Source organism: Dermacentor andersoni, chromosome 5, assembly GCF_023375885.2.
Source record: "Dermacentor andersoni chromosome 5, qqDerAnde1_hic_scaffold, whole genome shotgun sequence".
Taxonomy (NCBI): Eukaryota; Metazoa; Arthropoda; class Arachnida; order Ixodida; family Ixodidae; genus Dermacentor; species Dermacentor andersoni.
The window spans coordinates 190965919-190990824 of record NC_092818.1 but is presented as its reverse complement, the minus strand read 5'-3'; the positions used below and the strand labels follow the sequence as shown (position 1 = coordinate 190990824).

At 44.4% G+C, this 24906-nt stretch overlaps 1 protein-coding gene across 2 annotated transcripts; it reads right to left on the bottom strand.

Annotated features, from left to right (window-relative positions):
* On the bottom strand, positions 1 to 24819 carry LOC126532332 (aurora kinase A-like). 2 transcript variants are annotated; one of them, XM_050180042.3, is made up of 9 exons: positions 24617 to 24819; positions 24343 to 24377; positions 24126 to 24193; positions 23890 to 24007; positions 22067 to 22146; positions 21835 to 21973; positions 9013 to 9161; positions 8170 to 8401; positions 1 to 448 (listed from the first exon to the last, which is right to left on the bottom strand). In XM_050180042.3, exons 2-9 carry the CDS (start codon positions 24361 to 24363, stop codon positions 359 to 361), a joined length of 897 nt encoding a protein of 298 aa, XP_050035999.1. In that variant the 5' UTR covers positions 24364 to 24377; positions 24617 to 24819; the 3' UTR covers positions 1 to 358. The 2 variants fall into 2 exon arrangements, with proteins under 2 accessions (XP_050035999.1, XP_054927410.1); XM_055071435.1 differs by having other exon boundaries at positions 24287 to 24377; positions 24617 to 24818.
* Positions 24820 to 24906: the final 87 nt, after the last annotated feature.

The window sequence follows — 24906 nt, the reverse complement described above, 5'->3', positions numbered from 1 at the left end:
TTTTCTGCATCACATTTTTTATTGTAGCCATGCACTGTACAAAGTCATAAAGAATTACCCCAGGACCCTATGCAAGGTTTCCGACCATAAGATTTTGTGAGAAGTCATTCAAGTAAAAACATCTGACATAAAACTCTAAAATGCCATGGGAGCTCTAAAAAAGATTACTTTCAGCAGTGATTCATTCAAAATATTGCCCTTCTATATCAGGCTGCTCTCCCATGGTGGACTGGTACCTGTGATGCCACAAAAGGGGAAAAAAAAACAAAAAACAAAGAAGATAGATATGTACATACAGAATTTCAGATTAACAAATACTCTAAAAAAGCTCCTGTACAAGTCCAATAAAATTATACAATTACAAGCTAGGTTCCATGTTCTTGATGACCCAAGGGTGCGTCATTACTTCTTCGATGGCAGGCCTCTGTTTTGGATCCTTTCGCAGTAGCTGGAAAAAAAGAAGAAAAACAAAAACAAAAAACGCTGAAGCAGGCTCAAGGGAAGAAGCAGTGTGCACTTGAAAGAAGGTGAAGTGAAGTGTGCTGCAAAAAAATTCACCGACGATTACGATACTCCCTAATGCGAAATATGAGCGCAGCTGTATACGTGCTTTCATTTCGCTATATATTTGCTGATGCAGACAGTCTGTCTCATGCAGCACGCTGTAAACGGAGCGATGTGTGGCACGACCGTCCCGCTAATCGTAAGATAGCGAGATGCGGCAAGTAGGCGACACATGGCCGTGATTCACAGCAGCTGTTGCAGACAGACCTCCGCTGATGCAGCGCTTCGTTTCCATACAGATAATGTGTGCTACTATGGCACTATCTTGTAGCCATTGTCACCGCAAGGCCTGTCTTGTGTGGCGCACTACGCTTTTATTCTCACGCTTTCAATGTACCCTCCTCCTCCGCTTTCCACCTCATGGTTCCGCTGCATCCTCCTCATCGCCCTCTCTTCGCTATCATTGTCTTTCATGTCCCGCTGCACTTTGCATTTGCTATCATCCTACACTGTGTTTGTTCACTCAGTTACAAAGGACAACACCAACGCACTCCGTAAGAATGGGTACCCGAGAGCTGCACTCTAAAACAAAAGACTTCTTTAAGGGTTCTGTATTACTAGACACCCTGAACACCCCTTCCGACATTCATAGTGGCGATGCCCAAGACACTCCTATTTAAAGGACCCCTCACCAGGTCTAGCCATTTTGAGCTGACAAGCACAGTGCATACAAGCAACAATAATGATGGTGTCTGCTAAATATTACATCGCTATGTGCCGCAGAAAAAGCTGAAGTTTCAAACCGAATGCCATTTGCCTTCCTCCTTGCGGGTGCCACACTCCCAGCCAGAGTCGACGCATATCGCACAATTGTGCCTATGTGCATGGCAGTGCTACGACGTTGCTCATAGTGGCGTGTGATTTAGGGAATTATTCAAGGCAACGTCTGTTATTTGTGTTATCTGTTGCTTCAATAGACAAATTAAGGTTTGGAGGAATAACAAGACACACAAACTTAATGTCTGCGTGTTTTTGTTTTACTTCGTATAGTAAGAGAGATGTACTTTCGTCTGCTTGTTCCCACGTCATTTAGTCGCGCGTGCAGGCAACAAAATTATGTCAGTTTCTACTGGGTCTCAGTGCACGATCATGCTCTGTGATCCGCTTGTGTCTAGCTCAGTGTTTGTGTAGAACCGACTTATACCGCTAGTCAGGTGTTCTCATGCACAGCTCGCACAATCGTGTGCTGTGTGAAACGAGACAAACGCAACAGCTCGCGCACGACACCGTCAACGAAAGTGCACCACACAGAAAAAAAAAAAAAAGAGGAAAAAAAATGGAAGGCATACGTCATAGGCCTCCTGTGACATATGCGTTATGCGATCCTCGAGCTCCAATATGGGAGAATGCAGAGAAATAATTTCGCTTGCAGAAGCTGGACTGGGCAAGTGGAGAGAGTGTTATGTTGGAGGTGATGCTTGCCTCCTGAAATCAATCTAGGCTATTAATGAACCAACTTGAAACATTCTTGAGGTAGATTGCTCCTTAGAGGGCACATAACTTCCAGGGTATAACTGACATTATTTACGTGGCTTGGTGAGGGGCCCTTCAAGGACCACTGACGCCAAATTTCAAACCCAAGGTATTTGTGATGTTTGATTCTCCGGCATGAATGTTAATATGGTTTTAAAGTTAATGCGAGCGGCTATTTCAAAACTGTAGCATCTTGGGCTCTCCAACGTTTCGCGAGCTCCATGAATATTGCAAACGACGTAGATCAGGATACTAGTGCAGAATACGATGGGACGCTGCTTCCTCATGTCCCTATCAGACTGGTTGTCTGGACGCCTCACAGTGATCGTCTGAACAAGGTGGCTCGCCTGGCTTACATGTTTGCCCTCCGAACATATCCGAACATTAATTATGCCTATAAAAATACTACTTATTTCGCGTGACGGATTTAAGAGAAACTTCAATGCAAACCACTAACATACTCTGCAGGGCTTGGAAACCCAAATTACCAAAAAAGTAAATGCGATAAGAATTAATGCTGCAGTACAGGTACCAGTCATGCTTTATTCAAACGAACCTTTACAGCACTCCGCTGCCCACTGCAGAGATTCCTGCCAGCCGGCTCAAACTTTAAAAGAATTCGGTAAGTTTCTACTGGACCTTGTTTGATCCGTGAACCAAGAGCTTTCGCATAAGTTGGGCAACGTCCAAAAGGAGGTCCTCTGCCGCGTCGCATGAACAGATGAAGTTCCGGATGCCGTCTATATGCCATAGCACCTCGGTGAATGTGGTAGACACAGGCGTGGTCGTTGTCCTTGTTTGATGTCGCAGCGGTGTTGGCACTAGGCAAAGTCCTCAAAGGCGTCATCCAGCGACACTTCGCCGCAGATCGCAACATTGTCGTCAGCCTCCACGTACTCAGCGAAGGTCGTGGCGAGGTTTAAACCCTCGAAATTGTCATCGGTGAAGCCTGCATCGGCCTCGAGCGGCATCGAGATTGTTGCGTCCCCAGCAGAGGAGGCAGCCTCTTGCTGAAAGCCACAGTGCTTGAATGAGTTAGCGATTGTGCTTCACGACACTGCATTCCACGAACTGGCAATGAAATGCATGGCATTGAGCACAGAGATCTTTTTTTCCCCGACTCGCTGCACTCGCGTTGCTCCACACAACTCAACACCTTCGCTGAACGCTGGTCGCTAGGATTACAACGAAGAACACTTGCGATAAACCTAGGCCTCTCTGCACTACCTTGTCGGCGATCTGCTGCTGGGAAACTGGAAGGAGAGAAACGCTTACCCAACACGACGAGAGGTGACGCCACCGAGAAGAGAGGGAGAAAATGATTGTGGAGAAGAAAAGGCGCTATTTCAGCACAGCGGGTGTCTGCTGGTGGGAAGGATAGGAACACTTCCCCAATGCGACTAGAGGCAACGCCACCGAAAAGAGAGGGAGAAAGCGATCATGGAGAAGAAACGTCGCGATTTCAGCACAGCGAGCATCGCGGGCTGCTGCTGGTGAGGAAGAAGAAAGCTGTACCAGAGCGAACCAATTGAGCGGTGTCAAGTGCTCCGCATGTGGAGAGACGGAGCGAGGAAAGAGACCCGCGGCACTTTTTATTCGTCCACCGTTCAGTCTCGCACTTCGCGAGGGTTGTCGTATAACGTGGGTCAGGCGCAAAATTGCGTCGAATAACTGGGGTCTTTAATGCATTGCTTCTATGGGGACTTCGCCGGGACTGTGCTAATCCATCATAAAACACGGGTCGTCGCAAAATCGGGGGACAAATAACCAGGGTTCCACTGTAATTTAATTTGTTTCCGAATGTGGGGCCTTGATAACAGTGGGTCAACTTCAATCGGAATGAATGGACACCAGGGAAAACAAGCCGAACTTGGTTGCTTCATGTTGAGGCAGCCTATGAACACGTTTTCATCTTCATCGCTGCTTGCAGCACTTTCAATTTCCGACCCGCTGCTTTGCAGGCGTCAAACTGAAAATGGTTCGCTACATCCACTATGGCAGTGATTCCGACTTGCAGAAAGTTGTAGACAACACTTTACGATGATGGTGACCATGATTCTGATGACAACGATGCTTGCAACTATACACCATCTCAAAAGTTGTTTGCACTGCTGCCCAAGATACAAGGCAATATCCTTGCTCAGCAAAATACAGTTCCAGGTGCAAGGACTGGAACTTGGGTTGTTATGGCGCAGCCAAAGTTCATGTTGTCTTTTAATTGTCTATGGCACTTTTAGGACGCAATGTAGTTCATACTTACCGATAAAGATTAACTAGGCTCGAGGAGGCACTATCAAAACCTACAATGCCATGACGAGCTGGTGCGGTAACTTCTAGGTGGTGCAGCCACTTGCTTTCAGTTTTTTTTATTTTTCTGGCTTACCAAGCCTCTTCTCACAGTAAGCGTGGCTTCTGTGGTACTGTAGCAGCCTATTTTATTAGAACTGAAAATACTGTTCTGTGTCCCTCACCAGGCTACTCACCAGGCCCCATAGCACTGGTTATAGTACACTGGAAGTTAGGTGCTGTGTAAAGAGCTTTTTAGCAAAATAATTTTTTAATTTTGTTCATTATTGCAGGAGATAAAAGAAATTGAACTGTGCTGTTACCATGCCTGCCAGGAGGCCAGTCGATGTCAACAGAGACACTTTCACCCTTTGCATCGTCTAGCATCAGCAAATGGCATCCCTTCCCTGCCCTCTTCTACACAGGTGCCGAGGGATTGGTCACATTCATTTGATGAGCTCGGCTCACTTTCTTTTTTCTTTTATTGTACAGTGCATTTCCAATGGCAGCATTGCACATTCCAAATTAGTTAATCATCCAAAGTCGCACACCATAAGCAATGACGTTGCGAGCAGTCCGTCTTGCATAGAGACACTTCGAGTTTCTAACTTGAAGCACGGCTTCTTTGACAGGAATAGGCGTGCAGCCTTCTGTTTGAAAAGTGACAGTTTTCACACCACGCAGCCATTTCATACTTTGCAGACACGAGTGCCACTGCGTGATCTATGCTAGAATAGCAGCTTAGGCTTGTTGGTTTTCCATCTTGATGTTAACAGTGCAAAACGTTGAAGGGACACAAGACGAGAAGATGACACCACAAGCGCTTTTGACAGCTCTTGTAGTGTCATCTTCTTGTCTCGTGTCCCTTCTAATTTTTCACGGTTAACACCGTAATCTATGTGCCACACTTGTTTGCTTGCAATGCCCAAATCTGGTGAGTGGCCCGTTTGTCACGTGCATTAATCTGCTTAGCGATGCCAATGTGTTGGCAAAACAAATACATAACTAATTAACATAAATTAAATTCTGGGGCTTTATGCGACAGAACCATGATCTCATTATGAGGCACACCATAGTGAGGGGATCTGAATTAATTTTGACCACAAGGTTCTTTAACATGCACCCAATGCAGAGAAGAGCACTGCACGGGCCAGATGTTACGGCCTGGGCGAGGCCTGCTTTATAAAGCCCGAGCCCAGCCTGGGCCCGTGTTACCAAGCCTGAGTCTGGTCCAGACCCAGGCGTTCGTTACTAAGCTTAGCTAGGGCCCCCATGTGCATGACCAGGCCAAGCGTGTAAGTAAAAAAATATATTTTTTTTTACTTACAGGTTTTTATTTACAGATGTCAGCCTCACCTTTTCGCAGTCTAATCAGCTGCAGTGTATTATCAGTAAAAGGCCGAAATCTGTTTCTCTCATGAAAGCATCAGTGATCTGGCCCATTGCCTGAGTTGTTACATTTCCACTGGTGTGCGTGCATTTACCTTGATCGTACGATTTGGTCCTATGAGGTCATTTAGCATGCCAGTATATACAGTCGATTCTCATTACAATGGACCCTGATAATCCGAAAAAAAAAGAAAAAAGAACCGTCCGTGTTATCTGAAGTCCGTAATATCCGAGACACTTCACTTCCGAAACTTTCGTCAAGCTAACAACTTTATTGCAGAGAGTGAGTGACGAACGTCCAAAGTAAAGAACAAAAAAAGCCGCAGCTTCGCCTGAAAGGCAAAGCATCGATTGCGATAGCAGATTAAGCAAGATAAGTGCGTCAGCAGCAGCGAGCGAATTGACATTCATGCATTCTCTTGCTTCAACATGAACGAAACATTGAAGGCACAGCACATATGAAGCTACTGGCACTGGGCACACTTTGTCTGCATAGCAGATCGCTTTCAAGATACGGCGCCCGTGCTGTTAACAGCAGCCTCCGGAGTAAAACCTCTCCCCCCCCCCCCCCCCCGCCTCGCGTTTGAAAGACGTCGCACTTTCGTCCCACTTTCCACCCTCACCCGCAAGATTGATCCACGATCGTCAGCGGACCCTTGCAAGTCAGTTGCCAGCCCGTGTCGACACGGCAAAAGTCCGTTGGAGCGTGGTCCACTAAAAGCGAACTTCTTTGCATTATTAAAATAGGTAGAACAAACTAAGGCTGAAATATGGTCCGTCATATCCGAAAGTATTGTACGCGGGTCCGTTGTAATGAGCGCAGACTGTGTATTATATACAAACAGATGAATTCAAGAGCATACGGTGTTAGATACGGGACCGTTTCCTGAGGCTACTTCGAGTTCCCCAGACCACATCGAATCGCACCACAGCTAATTAAGGAGCGCAGAAACACAGATACCACATTCCTGAGGCACGGCACGTGCAAACAAGTTGGCGGACCCCACGTCGTGTGCAGCCGGTGGAGCTATTCACTGCTTGAATCTTCCCGAAAGTGAAGCGAGAGCCTGGCACTGTGGCACTGGCGGGTAAAGTGGGTCCCGAAGCAAGACTGCTGTAATGCGGCGTGAAAACCTGGCGCCGTCGCCCCCCCCATCCGCCTATTGTGACGGCGCCTTGCAAGTCAGCAAGGCAAGACCGCAGGGAGAAGAAAGCCCTCAGACAAACACACGAGCAGCAACTCTCTTCGCCGGGTGTGACTCCATCGCACGGGCGCCTACCATTAGCCGAAAATGACGACACCCGAGCGGGCTCGCCGATTGGCCGAAAATGGTGTCACCTGAGCGGGCTCTCCCATTGGCCGAACGTGACAAGTCTTCAAGACACCAAATGGCTTAAAAGACGCAGACCGGGAGCAGCAAGAGAGCATACCTAGACGATTCCTTGATTCATCTCTTTCGAGCTTCTTGCCACGGGCCGCAGCGTCCGAGTTGCTGCCGGCCCGTAATGACTTTTAAGACTTAATTGACTCTCACTGTAAATAATGTAATTAAACCTCCTCCAGTTTCCATCCCGAAGTCCTCCTCAACTCCTACAACGGTTTAAAATAAATGCACAAGTAGAAAGAGACATCCCTTGCATTCGCACTAAAATGTAATAGTATCAATGAGAGTTGTAATAGTGCTTAGTGTGTAATAGTGTAATTATCTTTGCTTACATGGAAACAAGGTTCAATTTTATTGAAAAAAAGAAAAAAAATTAGAATATCATCTGTTGTTCTATTTTCCTTGCTAAGGTATGCTAAGAGCCACCTCTTTGCTCGTGTCACTTCAGCTTGGCACAGAATGCCTTGTACCATGCACTATGTGATACATAATGTTCGCGTGTGTGCTCGAAGGCATGACTTAGGCCCTTTAATGAGCGGGCCTGAGTCTGGCCTGGCTCTGTAGTTTCAAGCCTGTGCCCGGCCTGAGCCCGCTGAAAATTGCTTCGGAGGGCCCGGCCCAGGCTTTCAGCTTGACCCGGGCCCGTGCAGGGCTCTAATGCAGAGTACACAAGCATTTTTTGCATTCCACTCTAATCGAAATGCGGAATCAAACGCAAAGCTATCAACCATACAGCTAGGAGGAGAGCAAAATTTGTGTTAAATTGGGCTTTAATAAATGCATTGTAACTGGAGTGACATATATACGTATGTTGTATTACACACACACACTGTGCACGCACGCACGCACGCACACACACACACACACACACACACACACACAGTGACATATACATGTATTGTTTTTTCACTTTAGCGGTATACTCGGCTGGTATGTTATCGCAGTTTGTAGCTTTGTTTTGCATTGTCTCGTTACAAACACATTTAGTACATGGATCTACTGATTGTGGGGACCATTATGCTAGCAATAAAATAAAGAAAGGGGGGGAAAGGTATGTGGCATGAATGCTTACCCTTGAAATGAGATCCTTTGCATCGTCTGACACGTGAGCGGGGAAACGCAGGTCCACACGGCGGATTCGGTCATAGGTGGCTGAGGGAGTGCTTGCTTCGAAAGGAGGCCTCCCGACAAGGAATTCGTAGATCAAAATGCCCACTGCCCAGAGGTCCACCTTTTCATCGTAGACATTGTTCTCAATCATCTCGGGTGGCAGGTAGTCCATGGTGCCACACATGGTGGCGCGCCTGTGCAGTGAAGAATGTGCATTGCACTGTTCAGTTTAAAAGCTGGCTTGCCACAGTGACTCGGCGGCTATGGTGTTCTGCTGCTCAGCATGAGGTCACGGATTCTATTCTCTGCTACCGTACTCAGGTGGGTGCAGAATTATCTGCAACCTGACAATGGAAATTACTGCGTGCACTTCCTGCTAGCATGTTAGGACGGCAATTTCATCCGTTTCATGGCAGCGTGTGGCATCGGCACATGCATGCATTCCAAATGGCTGCAGTTGGTGCCAAGCTTAGTTTTACACCTTAGTTTACAGCACTGGCAGTGGCAAAAGAAGGCTACCGACATTTAAGGATGGCTTGCATATTAGAATATTGTGGTTGATAAACCACATTTCTGTGCATAGACTAAATGGGTCTTGTTTCAGCCGTCTTCCAAGACACAGAAACAGACTCTGGCACAACTAGCACAGCTAGAACACTATTGTAGAAGGCTTTTGAACAGGTTGTTTCCAGCAATTGCAAGTTCCCTAGAGTACCTTTGCCAGACAACTGGGAAGTTGCTGGTAAACAATTGGGCACATTATGCAAGTCAAGGTTAGGGCCCAAAGTGAAACGAAAAAACATACCTTGATGAGGGGGCATGGACAGACCAACCAAAGTCTGCAATCTTCAGCTTGCCATTGGCGCCAATAAGAATGTTTTCTGGTTTTATATCTCGGTGTATGACCTTCTTGCTGTGGCAGTACTTGAGGGCATCACAGACTTGGTAAATGTACTGTTCCAGAAAAAAACAAAACAAAGGAAGAAGAGAATCACTGCACAAAAGATTAGGGCTACAGAGAAGCTTAGTTACAGCACCGTGAGCTTAAACAACTCAAAGCATTAATCAGAAGCTTTACTTCAGGTCCAACTGTGATTTTCCTGTTCAAATACATGTGAGACATAGTTCAGCAGTTCTCTAAAGAGCATTTCTGAGCTGAATGAAGTTTTTATTTTATTTATTTGCAATACTGCCAGTCGCAGTGAGACCAAAGCAGGGGGGCACAGTTTTACAAAAAGAAACAAACAGGTCATGGTACAGTAAAAGAAAGAAAGAAAAGAGGAAAAGCTTCCTTAACTACTGTAGAAATCACCAATGACGATGTGAAATACAATACATTTGGTTGGTACAACAATATGGCCATAACAATATAACAATATAGTTGGTATAACAATATAATAGTGTAGTATTACTAGAATTTATATAAAAATAGCAAATAAATGACCCATGTAAGATTAGAGAAGTTATAAAGCTAACAAATAACCCCGCAGAAGCGGCCAGTTTGGGGGTTGAAATGCAGACATTCCACGCGCAGAAATAAGTATTACAGTTTATTATATGTGGATGTGTTAAGTGGCGTCTTCTCTGTTGGATGTGTCTAGTAGGTTGATAAATGATGAAAGTGACAAGAGGAAACTATGTCTGAGTGGAGGGGATTCCATTCTTTGATCGCACGTGGGAAAAGTGAAAACTTGAACGTGTCATTGCGAACACTGTACTGGTTTAGTGTAAATGAATGATTTTTTCGCGACAGACGTGATGTAGACAAAGTAATGTACTTAGCTCGGTCTATTCTATAATTTCCGTGCATTAGTTTGTAGATGAATTTTAAGCGGGCTTCTCTGGCCCTAACAGATAGTGTATTAAGACCTGCATTAGCTAGTAGGTTTGTTGGGGAGTCATAGGGCCTGTATTTGTTAAAAATGAACCTCACAGCTTTTCTTTGCACCTTCTCTAGTTTTGATATGTTAGTTGATGTGTGCGGGAACCAGACGATGTTAGCGTAGTGTTATATTATAGGGCGAACAAAAGTTGTATAGGCTAGTAGTCTGGTGTGCTTCGGCGCAAGGCGTAAACATCGTCTAGGAAAAAAAAGCTTGCGTAATGCGACTGAGCTAATATCAATATGCAAGTTCAATGAAAGGTCAGAAGAAAATGTCAAACCTAGGTATTTGTGGTTATTTTCTTTATTCAGGCAAGTGCCACCGAGGGCGTAAGTAAATTCCGAAGTTTTTTTTTTTGTTGTTGTTGTAAAGGACATGCATACAGATTTAGTGGTGTTAATTGACATTTGCCATTCTTTACACCAATTGGACACCAAATCGAAAGCTCTGTTTAATAATAAGTGGTCTGCGTAACTGACAATTTCTTTGTAAATAATACAATCATCTGCGAAGAGCTTAATGTCACATTCAATGTTAGCAGCAATGTTGTTACTAAAGGTCAAAAATAGCAATGGGCCCAGTACTGACCCTTGGGGAACACCGGAGGTGACAGCTACAAACCTGGAAGGGGTGCTATCTACAATAACGTACTGTGTTCGATGTGATAAGAAGTTCTTTATCTATGCAGTAATCTGACCATCCCCGATCGTAGCCTCTAGTTTTACATGGCTTACACAATCAAATGCTTTACTGAAGTCGAGGAGGATCATGTCTGTCTGGCTTCGGTTGTTTAAGTTGAGCGCAAGGTCATGCACCACTTCGGTTAGTTGTGTGACCGTTGAGAGGCCACTTCTAAAGCCGTGTTGTTGAGTTATTAATATATGTTCTTGCTCGAGAAATATAGTGACGTGTTTGAAGATAATATGTTCCAATATTTTACAAGATGTGCTGATAAGTGAGATTGGCCTGTAGTTAGAAGGTTCGTTGCTGTCGCCAGATTTATGTATAGGAAGCACCTTCGCTTTTTTCCAGTCATCTGGTAGCTGTGCGGACGCGAGTGATTTGCGGTTTATAATGGCAAGGTCTTGGCTACACCATTCTGCATACATTTTTAAAAACTTATTCAGGATATTATCTGGGCCGTTAGCTTTCTTGATGTCGAGATTAAGCAATAGATTAAGAACTCCGGCATTGGTAATGCTTAAGGGACACTAAAGCGAAACAATCAATCAGTTTAGACTAATGAAGAATTGTTTGAGAACCCTGCAGGCAGTCATATAAAAAAAAATAGTTTGATTATTAGATGAGAAAATGATGGTCCAAGTATCAGTATTTGAATTTCGGGCTGAAACCCCATCGCCGGTACGTCAGCGCGACGTCAGGGATTCCAAAGTATGTTTTCCCATTTGGGCCGTGTTGGCTGAGTAAAGGTTCCCGAAATTTGCCATGTTTAATATTTGTTTCCTTTAGAACACAAGATAGTCAATCGGTACCGCTATATATATTTAGTAGGCCCTAGAAAATGCCATCAAAATCCAAGACGTCACAGCCACCAGGTGCAGGAACTTAAGTAGGCGTCGCCACCCGTATTTCGTTCTTGCGCTTTTTCTGGCTTACCAAACGTCTTATCCTAGTAAGAGTGGTGTTTTTGGTGTTGTAGAAAAGTAATTTACTGACTCGGAAGAAATCATTTTTCACTTTAGTGTCCCTTTAATGAATAGATGGTTTTAGGTGGAGGGGGTAGGGAGGGAATTAAGCCATTATCTGAAGTGAAAACCGAAAAGAAAAAGTTATTGAATGTGTTTGCTTGAGCTGTTGTCTCTTCTACAGACCGTTCAGGTGACACGCCTGAACACGGGCGAAAGTATTTCCAAAATCTGTGTGGATTGTTGGTAATGAATTCGGGGAATGTTATGCTAAAATAGTGATGCTTTGCATTTTTTAACTTTCCTCTGAAGTCAGCTAGAGCGGAGGTCAGTTTGTCTTTCAGAGATTGATTCGGCCCTTTTCTTTTAATAGTATGTCCAAGTCTTTTTACTTTATGCTTCGCTTGAAAGACCTCATGCAATATCCATGGGTTTTTCTTTTGTGGTTTGCAACGTTTTATCGGGATGAAGTTTGTTGTGCAGTGTAGCACGATTGACTTAAATTGATGCCACGAATTGTTGACGTCACAACACATTTCTGAAGCTGCTTGGAGAAAAACATCAAACTCGTGTGCCAGGTGAGTGAGAATACGGTCATCAGCTGCTCTACGAAAATCAAGTACAGCACGCTCCAGGTTTAGCTTCTTTATGTTGCCTTCAAGCGAGAGCTTACATTTAGGTATGTCGTGGTCCGATATACCACCGACGATTGCCATCTCAATTGCGTGAAATGGGAAATGGTTACTTATGAGTATGAGATCAAGTATGCTATTCGTAGAGCCTTGTGAGCGAGTTGGTTGGTCGACTACTTGGTAAAGGTTGAAATTTAGTATTAGATCCGTAAGTGCTGAGGATGTGGCTGTAGTGTAGTGCATGGTACTCCAGTTCAGGTCTGGTAAATTGAAGTCCCCCATGAGGATCACTCTGCTGGTACGAACGTGGAACTGCATATACTCCTGCAAGGGAAGCACGCCCTCGGATCCACTAGTAGGGCTTCGATAGACGCAACCAGCATATATACCGGTGTCATTGTATGATATTTTACAAAATACAGCCTCCGCGTTGGAGACCTCAGGGAGTGGAACGAATGGAATATCATTCTTAAGGAGCGGGGTCATGCCGCCACCACGAGGCAGCCTATCCTTACGAATAACAGAGTAACCTTAACCTGGTGGAGATATCTCATGAATGAAGATATCTGGGGATAGCCAGGTTTCAGTGATGGCCACTATGTCGGGATTGTGTTCTTGTAACAGTCCTTCCAGGAGTTCCTCTTTGTTTACTATGCTTCTCGCATTTATATTAAGCACTGTTAGGGTCTCACGCCTGTTTGACTTCGGGTTGATGGACGATTTCTTTCTATGTTTTTTTTTTTTTTTTGTAGTGAAACCCTTTCATTTTTTTCGTGATCCCAAACAAATACGCGATCATTAATGTAGAGCTTGTCATATGATAAAGAGACTTTTTCGTGTTTTTTCCCGATTGGGTTTTGCGCTTTCCCAGAGTTTTTTTCTAGTCTCCTGCATTTTGAGGCTGAAATCCTCTCCGATAGACAAGTTGGAGCCTTTGAGCTTGTAGCCTTTTCGTAATATACAAGTCTTCTGTCTAGTGTCGAGAAGCCTGAATATTACTGGTCTGGTCTTATTTCTTGAGTAGAAGGATCGACATTTGGGCGAGTTGGTACTGGTTGAACATCTTGAAGGGGGCAGTGTAATAAGACGATGACAGAAGGCAGGAAACACACAGGACAGCGAGCGCAATAAGACGATGACAGAAGGCAGGAAACACACAGGACAGCGCTGTCCTGTGTGTTTCCTGCCTTCTGTCATCGTCTTATTGCGCTGCCCCCTTCAAGATGTTTATTTCTTGAGTATCTACCTGAACGGTGGATGCGCTCAATACCGACGGGTTCCAGACCAAGAGTGTTCTTAATTATGTTGTCGTTCACAGCCGCTTCTAGGCTTTCACTGCTTTCTCCCTCTGTTTCAGGGAGGCCATATACTAATAGATTTGCTCGTCTGCTCTGATTTTTTAGGTCTTCGGCTCTCCAAGCCTTCGCAACCGCACCTTCATATCTGTTATTTCACTTTCAAAGAATGACACCTTTCCTCGATTTCTGTTAACACGTCTAACTTTTGATCCATCTGAACGAGGCATCCTTCTTTAATATTTTTAATATCAGCGGCTATGTCCTTAAGCTGTTTGGCGATCTGGTTTATGTCAGGTCCCGGGTTAGATTCTACATCACTGCACAACAATAGCAGTTCTCTCAAATACAATGTGATGTCGATGCAAATCAATATACAACCGACTGAATCAACGGAAAGGCAAGACCGTGGGCACGGCAGCAATAGCAGAAATGGGTCGTTTGACCGAAAGCATAAACCAAGTTGATTGCATTGAAGAAAGGAGGCCAAATTCTAGAAACAGTAGAAAGCAGAACTTCGATTTAGGACCTCATTTTGTGCAAAAGTTGCAGAAAATCTAAGTTAAACAATCAAAGCACAAAGTTTACAAATCTGCAACTCTCCACTATAAAACAGATATTACAGTTCTGCAAACTGCACTTGTTAGAGCATCAGAAGTGAAAAAAATTGATATGAATTGTGATATGTGGCATAAGGGCCAAGTGTGACCAAAGTGCACAGGGCTAGGGTTAAAGGGACTGACAACCGATCTTTAAGCACCTAGTTTTCTTTTTAAGGTGCAACACAAAGCTCGCTCTCAGTAGTGTTTAGAAGTACACAGCGGTTACTTCTAAAAGCGCATGGATATTTTAAAAGAATTTTTCAATATGAGCAGCCTCTAAAGAAGAAAGTTTCTCTACCAGCAACACTGAGAAGCAAGAGTGATGCCGATAGCCTGCCTCGCAAATTGTGAAAGCCGCCCATCACTCAACTTTCAGAGGAATTAGTGCAACTGTGTTTAACCACCTACATTTTGACCTTTTCAACCACTTTTGAAAATGAAGAGCTGGTATAATAATTTTGCACTGTTGCAGAGACCTTACGTTTGTACCGTGTTTTCCCCCCCAAGTACACTCCTACATCATGGCTGGCTGGCCTCTGTAGTCATTCTGTCGATTTACTCAATACCCCATGTAGGGCCTTTGTAAGGCATCTTACAAAAAAAGGAAGAAGAAATAGATGAGCCAAGCCAACTCAGCGAAAATGACGCAGCACCACTTTTCTACTCACTACAAACAGAAGGCCTATCTGCGCATTGTAAATTAGAGAAAACTTACAACAGAAAAGAAGTGTGCTGCATTTGAACACTAATACACCACACACCACACGAACCATGTATACTAATAGAAGGTCACGTGATAGGCCTCTTATGCCTTTTCGTGTTTTTGCAATGTGCGGCACTAAAGGTCATTTTTCACGACTTTTAGTGAAGCATTAAAAATATAAGTCCACGTTTAATGAGAAAAAACATAACTCGTTTTAACCAATACGATGGGCAATCTTTCCATCAATGGTGTTATATCTTTCCACCAACAGTATTAATTGGATTCATGATCCGCGCATTTGTCTCTCTTTAATGAGTTGTCAATGGAGCCATGAATTAAGAGAGGTAGATGTGACATGGCTATAAAGAGGCCTTAAAACAGTCCTTGTACTTGTAAAGTGCATGAAATGTATATGTAATAAGATTATGGCAATGACTAATGAAGCGTACTATGAACAGGAAAGAGACATTGTGGAAGGATGATACAATATATTAAACTACATCAGTGGTAAAAATTTGCAAGAAGCACTAGTGCATTAAGAGAGCCCTCGAAACTCAAGGGGCTGGAGGCATGTGCCACACACACACACACACACACACACACACGCACGCACGCACACACGCACGCACACACGCACGATCGCCCAAACACTGCCTTTATTCTTAGTTTTCCTCTTTCTTCACTATTGCACCATACTGTCCTATTGTGTGGTTCGTCGCACACTTCACCCTCCCGCTGAGAGATTCGTAGGTACAAGGGTGGATGATACTGTCAATGTCCTCACATATGGACGATGTCACTCTGGCAGTCCAGTGACGTCCAGCAGTACTCAGGTGGCCGAGGCTGGCTGTTGTGCTCCGGACGACATCTAAATGCGCCGAAGCACATGAACACCGATCGTAGTACATATTGAGCTCTTGATACAACTGAGTCAGATTGAAGTGCCTTGCAGGAGAGGGAACTGTGGTTGCACTTGAAGCTAGTGTATGTGGAATGAAGAATGCATTGACTTCGGTTGATTGTTATCACTGGAGAGTTACCGTTGACATGAAGTTGGCTTGCTTATGGTGGTTGGACATGTGTGTTGTCTGAAACGAGTGCGCATTGTACGAGGTTTTTGATGTGGCATTTGTGCTGCTTTAGTCTGCCAGAAAAGTGCAGCTGTCCTATTCGTCGTTGCTTGCGCTCTTGTCGCATTTGTCATTTCGGGCAAGGTGTTGATTGGTGGCATTGAAAAAGTTCTTGCCGACGGTCATTTGTAGGAAAACAACATAATTGCCGAGTTCTTCGGTTCAGCCGATTTGTGTGTACATGTCTTCCTTTGTATTACATCTCTTTTGATGGCACTCTTTTTCGACATCGCCATCATCTGTGTCGGACTCGTCCTTGTATTAGCCGAACTTGTTCTTGGAGTTGCTGGGAAAATGCTTTCTGCTGTGGCTTGTCTGATGGCGAGGTCCATGTGCGAGGTTCTTCAGAAGCCACATGTAAGGCTGCTATCCATGTGCCATCGTGCCAAGAGGACACTTCTGTTAGTTGGCAGTGTGTGATATCTGGTGCCTTCGATTCCTCTGTAATGTCAGCAGTTTGTTGACATCTGGTGTGCGCGAAAGCACTCAAAATATTCAAAGCAGCTAGAACGCCATATGTCAGCTGTTCATCCACTGCTGATCGAGGTAAATGCTTTATGTTGCGAAGTGAACTTACGCAGTTGGTGGTTTGATTGTGGTGTCCCGGTGGAAAATAAGATCGCTTAATTTGACTTGTTCTATTCATTGCATCCATGCAACCTGAAATTCCAGGTGGTCGATTATTGAACGACAACGCAGTGGATGTGACTGCACCACATGCTTCTAGGGATACACCTGCCTCTAGAGAAGTTGGTTTCATTTGTGAACAAAATGATACTGTGAAGCAGGTGCTACGGAATCAGCTTCATAGAAGAGTTGCGCGACTTGAAACCGGGAGGTGGGTCCCATGTGCAAGACGCAGTGAACACATCCGTTTCATTGGCGCTCGCAAGAGTACAATAACGGGATGAAGATGCACATATTAGCGATTCCTGCAAGGAAGTAAAACCTGATGGAAAGTTTGGCCTTGAAGGAAAGCGACTTGGATATCGCTCAGAGAACGGAGCATTTACTTTTTCCATTGTGCCTGGTGAAATAATAGTAGGCGTGCAATTTTGTTTAGTCTTTTTGGGAGGATCACTACAAGAGATAGTTGTCAACGGTCTAGTAATACATGGCTTTGGTTGGCTCTGATGAAGATAACTACATGGAGACTGTGGATGAATGCAGCAACTCAGTTGATATGTTCCCAGCTGGCAGATAATAGAGGGATCTGCAACGTATACTTGAAATCAACTGATCATCTTTTCTTTGATTTTCTCCCACGATTTGTAGTTTTCAAAGATGTGTGTGAGGTAGAACCGAAATGCCTCACCGGTGACGTAGTCATTGAAACTGGCGACCATGTCCTGTTCTGACCATGATGCGGCAGATGCGTGGAGCTCGAAGAAGCGAAACCAGTCTTCCACAAGCCCATCGTCCGCTGATCCAGTGTACTTGGGTATGTCCTAGGCTTGCGGTAATGCGGTCATGATGCTGGTCGGCGTCGGAGCTATGCGCTCTGGGTTCACGTCATGGTGTTAAGTACTTGCCCGATGATGCGAGGCCGATGAGGTCGCTGCGAGGTCTTTATCCTGTAGACTTGTGTGACGCGAGCAGGAGGTTCCGGACGTAGAACAACATTGTCGCCTTAACACTGCCTTTATTCTTTGTCTTCCTCTTTCACCACTATTGCACCGTATCATCCTATTGTGCGGTTGATCACATTATATTATATATGTATATAAAAAACCTACTATCGCAGCGGCATCCTCTGGCAAGAGGATGTGATAGAAGTTTCTTGGGCTAATAATAACATGTAATACAACATGTTCAAGAAACCCAGAACTTCTTTGGTGTCAAAAAACAGTTGTCCACCAAGAATCATTACCAGATGGAGAGGGATATGCTGGCACTATGCTGTAGGAAAGTATTTCTCTCAGCATCTGCTTCCCGACACTCCAGAAAGATGTGGAGGATGGTCAGCCTCTCACCACATCTACCACATGTTGGAGGTTCATTACCAATCAGCCTAAAATTTTGCGTGTCATATGTGTGTCCTATCCGAACTTGACAGTATAAGACATCAGTTCGTTGTGCTTTTGTTGTGGAGGGCCAGAAACTTATCTCTGGCTTAATTATGTGAAGCTTATTCGCTCCAGTGTCCCACAAGCATTGCCAGTAGCCTTTTTTTTTTTCGTAGGAAAGGCTTCATATCTGTGGCCTGGAACAGCAGCGGTAGTATTAATAGCTTGCAATGCATTTGATGTGGCAATTTGGTCTGCTAGCATTAGCCTCGATGTCTCTATGGCCAGGCTCCCAGCATATTACAACATGTCGCCTAGATACACTGTGGACAGAATGCAATAGAGTTCACGAAGTACAGGATTTTTGTGTTTACATAGCGACATCAAGGCTTGTACGACATTTAGGGAGTCTTTAAATATAATTAATTTTGGCATTTTGATTTTCTTATGTTTCACAGCCTACAATAGTACATAGGCCTCAGCCCCAAAGATACTTGTTTCCGGGTTATACATTACGCTTTGCTTTTGTTTCTTCCAGGGTGGGAAGGACTGCGAACATGTGGCATGCTTGCAATCACAGTTCATGCAATGTTCTCGCACATTTCGGATGAATGTTCATTGACACAACATTTAGCACATTTCTGATGGCCTCAGCAGTTCTATGAACTATGGCCAAAACACTGGCATTTAAAGAATTGAAGAGGATTTGGGACATATGATCCGATCCCAATGTACTCTGCCTCAATTGCCTCAAGCAGCAAGCTTGAGTGAAAAGTGGGTGCTTTGGTTAAATCTCTTTGCAGTCGCCCCTCATTTTAATTTGCTTCACATTGATTACATCCTGGTCACCCCAACTCTCCAACACTTCAGTCTCAGTCAATTCCATTAAATCATCTTCCGAAACAAGATGGTGTTCACGGTTCCATCCTGTGTCACTGTCACATCCCTGAATAACACTAGATTACAGAGCCTGTCTTGTTGATTTTTATCGTGGAGTTCCAAAAGATCACCACTAACCATCTTATATGCTTTATGATCAAGGCCAATAGCTTCAGTCGGAAATATTGGAATGAGAAAAGGCAAGATTAATATTAGTCTTTTCTGGTTTCTCAGAGTGGATCACATGGAGAGGAAAGTTCAGTGTGCTGGCCAAAAAATTTTAATACTTGTTTGGTGCACCCCCTCACCTGGGGGCAGTCAGGAAGGGCGGGAAATGAACTAGGCAAAAATTGTTTTTGTGTTGGCAGTAATGCCATCCACCCATGATGGCACCCAACAAGGGTACACCACAGGACTTGCAAGAAAGACACCCTCTGGATGCCAACCATATGGTCGGTTTATCCACACAAGGTCAACTCTTGTGACCTGAAAACTTGGAATTAAGTGAATAGAGGACAGGAAAAGAGAAAGGTCAGGGAGAGGGACAGGACAGAGGGACTGCCAATTTCTCCCGGGTGTGTCGGTCTGGGGGTGCCGTCTATGTGAAGCCAAGGCCAAAACGGCGTGGTGCCTCTACCGAGGGGCCAACAGCCAGAATCAGCTCAACCACTAGGATCCCCTTGTCCCCCGGACAAGCTGCAAACCGCTGCATCCAAGACCTCATTAAAGTTAGTGCAGTGAATGCTAACAAAACAACTTCACCATTCTGATGTATTGAGATCAGAGCTCTTGAGGTAAAGCTTCCTTTTAAGCAAACAGCAATGCATAAAGAAGGGCGATGACAAAGTAGGCTTCCAGCTGACCAGTGCTAATAACAAGTCCTTTTCAAAATGGTAAGGTGTTTTTCCTGCAGTGGCCAATAACCACAGCTGCAAACATAATGTCAAGGTGCTGATTACACCTGTAGCTCATGTCTTTTTGTCCGAGTACAATTCAACTTAGCAGGACATGCATTGTATTCATGACTGCTCTGTTATGTGCTAGATACCTCAATATTTTATGCTGTATATATATATCCATCACAAGTACACTACAGAATATTTATGCTAGAAATTAAACTGCGCTACACCGAAGAATGTTTATAGACCTTTAGCAGAAAACGCCTTCAATTATATGCACACTCCAAACGAATTTTTGTCATCGTCAGGCTCTGCATATATTTAGGTACAGTATATACATGCTAAACGCTAGGCTATTGAATCACTAAATTTGGATATATCAGGTCTTGCATTCTTGACTAAATTATTCCTCAGAATTTTGATAATGGCAACCCATGAACAAATGCCATTCAACACAACATTCACAGCGCATGGCTTTCATCTTCTCAGACTATCAAATATTAAAAGTGCAAAACAATACCAATACTTAAACCCGAAAGCGATGTCATTTTACTGGCACAGTTCTTTACGGGCAGTGTAGTGGCACCTGTGCGATGTCACTGCAGGCCTTACATGGCGTGCTTGAGGTCACCGCCACTACTAACGCCCATGCGCTTCCCGCATGTCCCGTTGACCTTCTCGGTCACAACTGCAGTTTGTTTGCGAGCCTCACCGCCAGACGTGGGAAGTGTAGTCGCGGAAAGTAGGAGACACAACACATGCCCATCCGGTTTGAGCATCATTGTTTAGCATCCTCGTGCGGCTTTTGAGAATGCCTTGTGAAAACGGCGGTATTTTTACGACCACTTAGCTGGCTACGACCGATGAATGCTTTTGTGTGCGATCGCCATCAGGTCCCAATTATGGTGTTTCGAGCGTTCAAGCGAACCAGCCCACAGTCGCACGGGGGACCAAGTTTCCTTAGTACTGGGAGGGCAGCCCACCATCCGGCAGACATGCCGTCAATAAGCCGTGATTTTGTGGAAACATTCGCGCAGCTTGCGTGGCAGCCAGTTGCAGGAGAAAAGAGGAGGACATCAAGGCCAACTTGGAGCCTAACGTAGGGGAGAGGGAGATGACATGTGTCTTTAAGCAAAACTATCCCCTTGCGTGTTGTTAAGTGTGCCACCGTTTCCACCAATACAGTGTGCGTCATGAAGGTTGTTCTGCTATTGGTTTTAAAATTATGGGGTTTTACGTGCCAAAACCACTTTCTGATTATGAGGCACGCCGTAGTGGAGGAGGACCCCAGAAATTTGGACCACCTGGGGTTCTTTAACGTGCACCTAAATCGAAGTACACGGGTGTTTTCGCATTTTGCCCCCATCGAAATGCGGCCGCCGGGACCGGGATTCGATCCCGCGACCTCGTGCTCAGCAGCACAACACCATAGCCACTGAGCAACCACGGCGGGTCGTGTGTTATTGGTTGCAAAGGTGTGAACCCACATGTGCGATTGGCTGGTTTGCAACTCTTGTGCAACTGAGGGTTTCAAAAGTCATGTTTGGTTGTGTGGGAGAGAGCGGAGATTCGGGCTTGGACCCAGAGAGACACCTTGAAAGAGTCTCTTTATCGGACAATGGCTCTTCCTTCATGCTGCCATCATGCACTCTAATCATCGAGGGGCACCGACTTTGGACCTTAAAACACCTTCCCTCCTTAGCCAGCGTTGAAGCTAGCAGAGAATAAAGTGAAAGAAAATTAACTCTGATGCTAAAGATAAGCCAGAAATAAGTAAACAGAGTCCTAGGTTGCCCTTTCAATTTGATAGTGGTTTGTGCAATAATAGCATTAAGCAAGTGCTTTCAGCACTGGAATACATAGCAAGTGCAGTGATGTCCATGCAAGCCATCAATTATAGAGTTTGTGGTGGTAGTTAGTATTGAGAAATATATTGCAATGAGAGGACTTACGGTTGCAGACTGCTTGTCATCAAACATCTTCGCCTTTGTGAGCTCTTTGTAAAGTTCTCCTCTGGGAGCATACTCCAGGATAAGGTAAACCCTAGTGTCATCATGGAAGTAGCCATACAGTCTCAGGATGTGAGGATGCCTGTGCAAAGAGATGGTATCTTTCAGTCCTACTACATGTCAATTATACAGCAGATAACACTAGACTAAAACAAGAGCAACATGAAAGCCAAACCGTAAATGTGACTGGATCTCAATTTCTCTCTGAAGCTGGTGTTCGACATTGTTGCTCTGCAATTGGGACTTGAACATCACCTGCCAAAATGCAATAAGTTGAACAACCATCAGAAATACAGTTGCTGGAATTTTACAATGCAATCCTTCACTCTCTTCAGTAACCAGAGAAAGTTGTCTCATCACTTGTGCATACAGTGAAACAGTTCAGTTTAAAGTAGTGCAGGCTTTATTCATGACTCTGCAGGGTTAGGGGCTCGCTTTTCATGTGAAACTTTTTTACCTTTATGTATGATATCAAAAGGACAAAACTGAATTTCTACCGAAATGTTAGGAACAGTCATCAATGGCAAGTCTAAGGAGAACAATAAAAGGCTGTAAATTCTAATGGTAACATGTCGAAGCAAGAGTTAATTTCCATACAAGTAAAAAGGAAAGGTTTTTTATAGAGCTACCCAGTAACGACAAAAGCTTTGATGCAGAGAAAAAAAAAAAAAAAAAAATCACCGACAATTACGACGCTTCCCAATGTGGAATTTGAGGACAGCTTATACATGTCTTCATTCCGCGATATATTGAGGAAAGGAATTTGAGAGACATGTAGCAGAGCGGCCATAGCATGTGCATAGCATGTGCTGCGTGGTTTCTAGAAAGAACTACACAATTCGTGTCACACATACAATCAGATTACAAAACAATCGCAAATCGTGACGATCAAAACAAGCGCGAACGAAACAAAACCAAGGAAACCAAACAAGCGCGAGCGAGAGCTGATGCGAGCAGATGGTAGTACGAAACAAGCGGTGCAGCCGAGGCCAGATACGAGTGCGCATCGAGCGGTCATGCAGGTCTGCATTACACCAGTTTCCCGCGTACATGTCACTGAAGCGGCCAATCTCATTGGTCTCCGTCATTTGTAGTTCACTCTTTCATCTTTCGTTATGCTCATTTGTTCAGTTACGCCGATGACACAGGAACGGGCGCCTAAAAGCTGTGCTCCAAAGAAAACCTTACCCAATATATGGGTGGCAAAAAAAAATTTATATCTGGTTATTGGCTGCTACAACGTAATTTTACCGAATGAATTGTGAAAAGAAGTAAAAAAGAAAGGGCTTTATTTGCAACTATGTACATGAACAGTACTCTTGAGACTCCCACATGTGAAAGTGTTATGGCAAGACTTACTAGAACAGCTAAATGGATTTATTCTAACCTGCCACCAGTCAAGTGCGGGAACCAGCAGGGGGAAAAGGTCTCGAACTGCATACATTTACCTGATCGAACTGCATACATTTACCCGAGCCAATTCATACTGAAACAATTTTTTTTTCTATACTTTGCTAATACTGTGCACTGATAACCTCAGGTTCAAAAATTAGTGCGGTGGTTATCTACTTCTCCATGTCCGATTTTTGTTCCATTTAACTCGGTAGTATTACATTATATGCAATGCACAAATAAATACCCTCAAGGGTTAAATAAAGGGTGACACAGTCCTGCTGCATATTAATTGTTTCTCCGCATATAGTAGATGTTATGCACTGTTTAGCAAACTATTACTGTGCAGTATTACAAGATTAAACTGCACCTTACTGCAGGCACCTAGATGGTTTGATGCACACTTATTTTCCTTGTCTGCTCAAATTAAAAAAAAGAAAAGGCGATTCACGGGTGCTGTAAAAATCAGCTTCCGACTTATTGTTTTCGCAACTTGAATATCCCACTCCACTGCCTGGCATGGTTGCAGCGCGATGAGATAAGCATGGCGCGGTAAAGCCGCTACTTTTTCGTCGTAAAGGAAACGGTTGCGATAATGCTGCCTACCTTAAGGGCAATAACGAACTTGCTCTTCTTCTCACGAGCTAGGTACACATTTCCGAACTTTCCCTTGCCCAGCGGCCTTCCGATTTCGAAATCCTGGAGCCGCCACTCCATGCTCGTCCTGTAAAGAATGTCATTTAGTCTAGTCAAGAATATGTCAGTAAAGTCGCGCAATATATATCGCAATGGTCGCGGTTTAAGCGCATAAGTTACACTTTTCAAGAGTTTAAAGAACTTGCCTTTTCTTTTGTGAGGCATGATCTGTCCTTGCTTCCGTCTTCCCGTCAACAGCAGTTGAGTTTTGAGGCTGGAAGGGAATACGCCGTCGTGAGGAACCGTCCCAACCGCTCTTCCCGGATAGACGGGACGTCAACGATTAGTAGCAAAACATGGCACGCACGCAAGAAATATCACGTTGAAGTCGCAACAAATGTGCTTGATGGAGTGCTTGATTACCTGATTTTCTTTGTCACCCATATTCGGGCAAGAAACTGGAATGGTAAGAAGTAAATAAAAAAATGAGGACGATTCGCACGTACGCTGTGCCGTGTAATTGAGCGTGCAATGTCAGTAAGTGGGAAAAATCATACAAGTAGCCAAAAAACACGCTGGTATATTATGCGCCAGTAAAAGAATTGTCTCTTCCGAGTTACAGAGTAGCAAAAAACACGCTGGTATATTATGCGCTAGTAAAAGAACTCTTATCTTCCGAGTTACAGAACAGACTCACCACAGGCCGTTGTAAATAGCTCAGTAGGAGAACACAAGCTGGTGGGAGGCTTCAGGTGGAGTGATTACAGAAGATCAGCAATGACTGATAATGCCAGTGGTACAGTACTAACGGACACTAGCAGTGCATTGGCGCAAATCGCGCACTGCGATCACGAGCGTTGAGCACATTTAAATTCTTGCACGGAACATTCCATTGGACGGCTAGTTTGCGGAGCAGCACTCCCCCTGGAATACAAATAAAATGTTATTTTTGCGTTGCTCATAAACCTACAAAGATTTATGCACAAA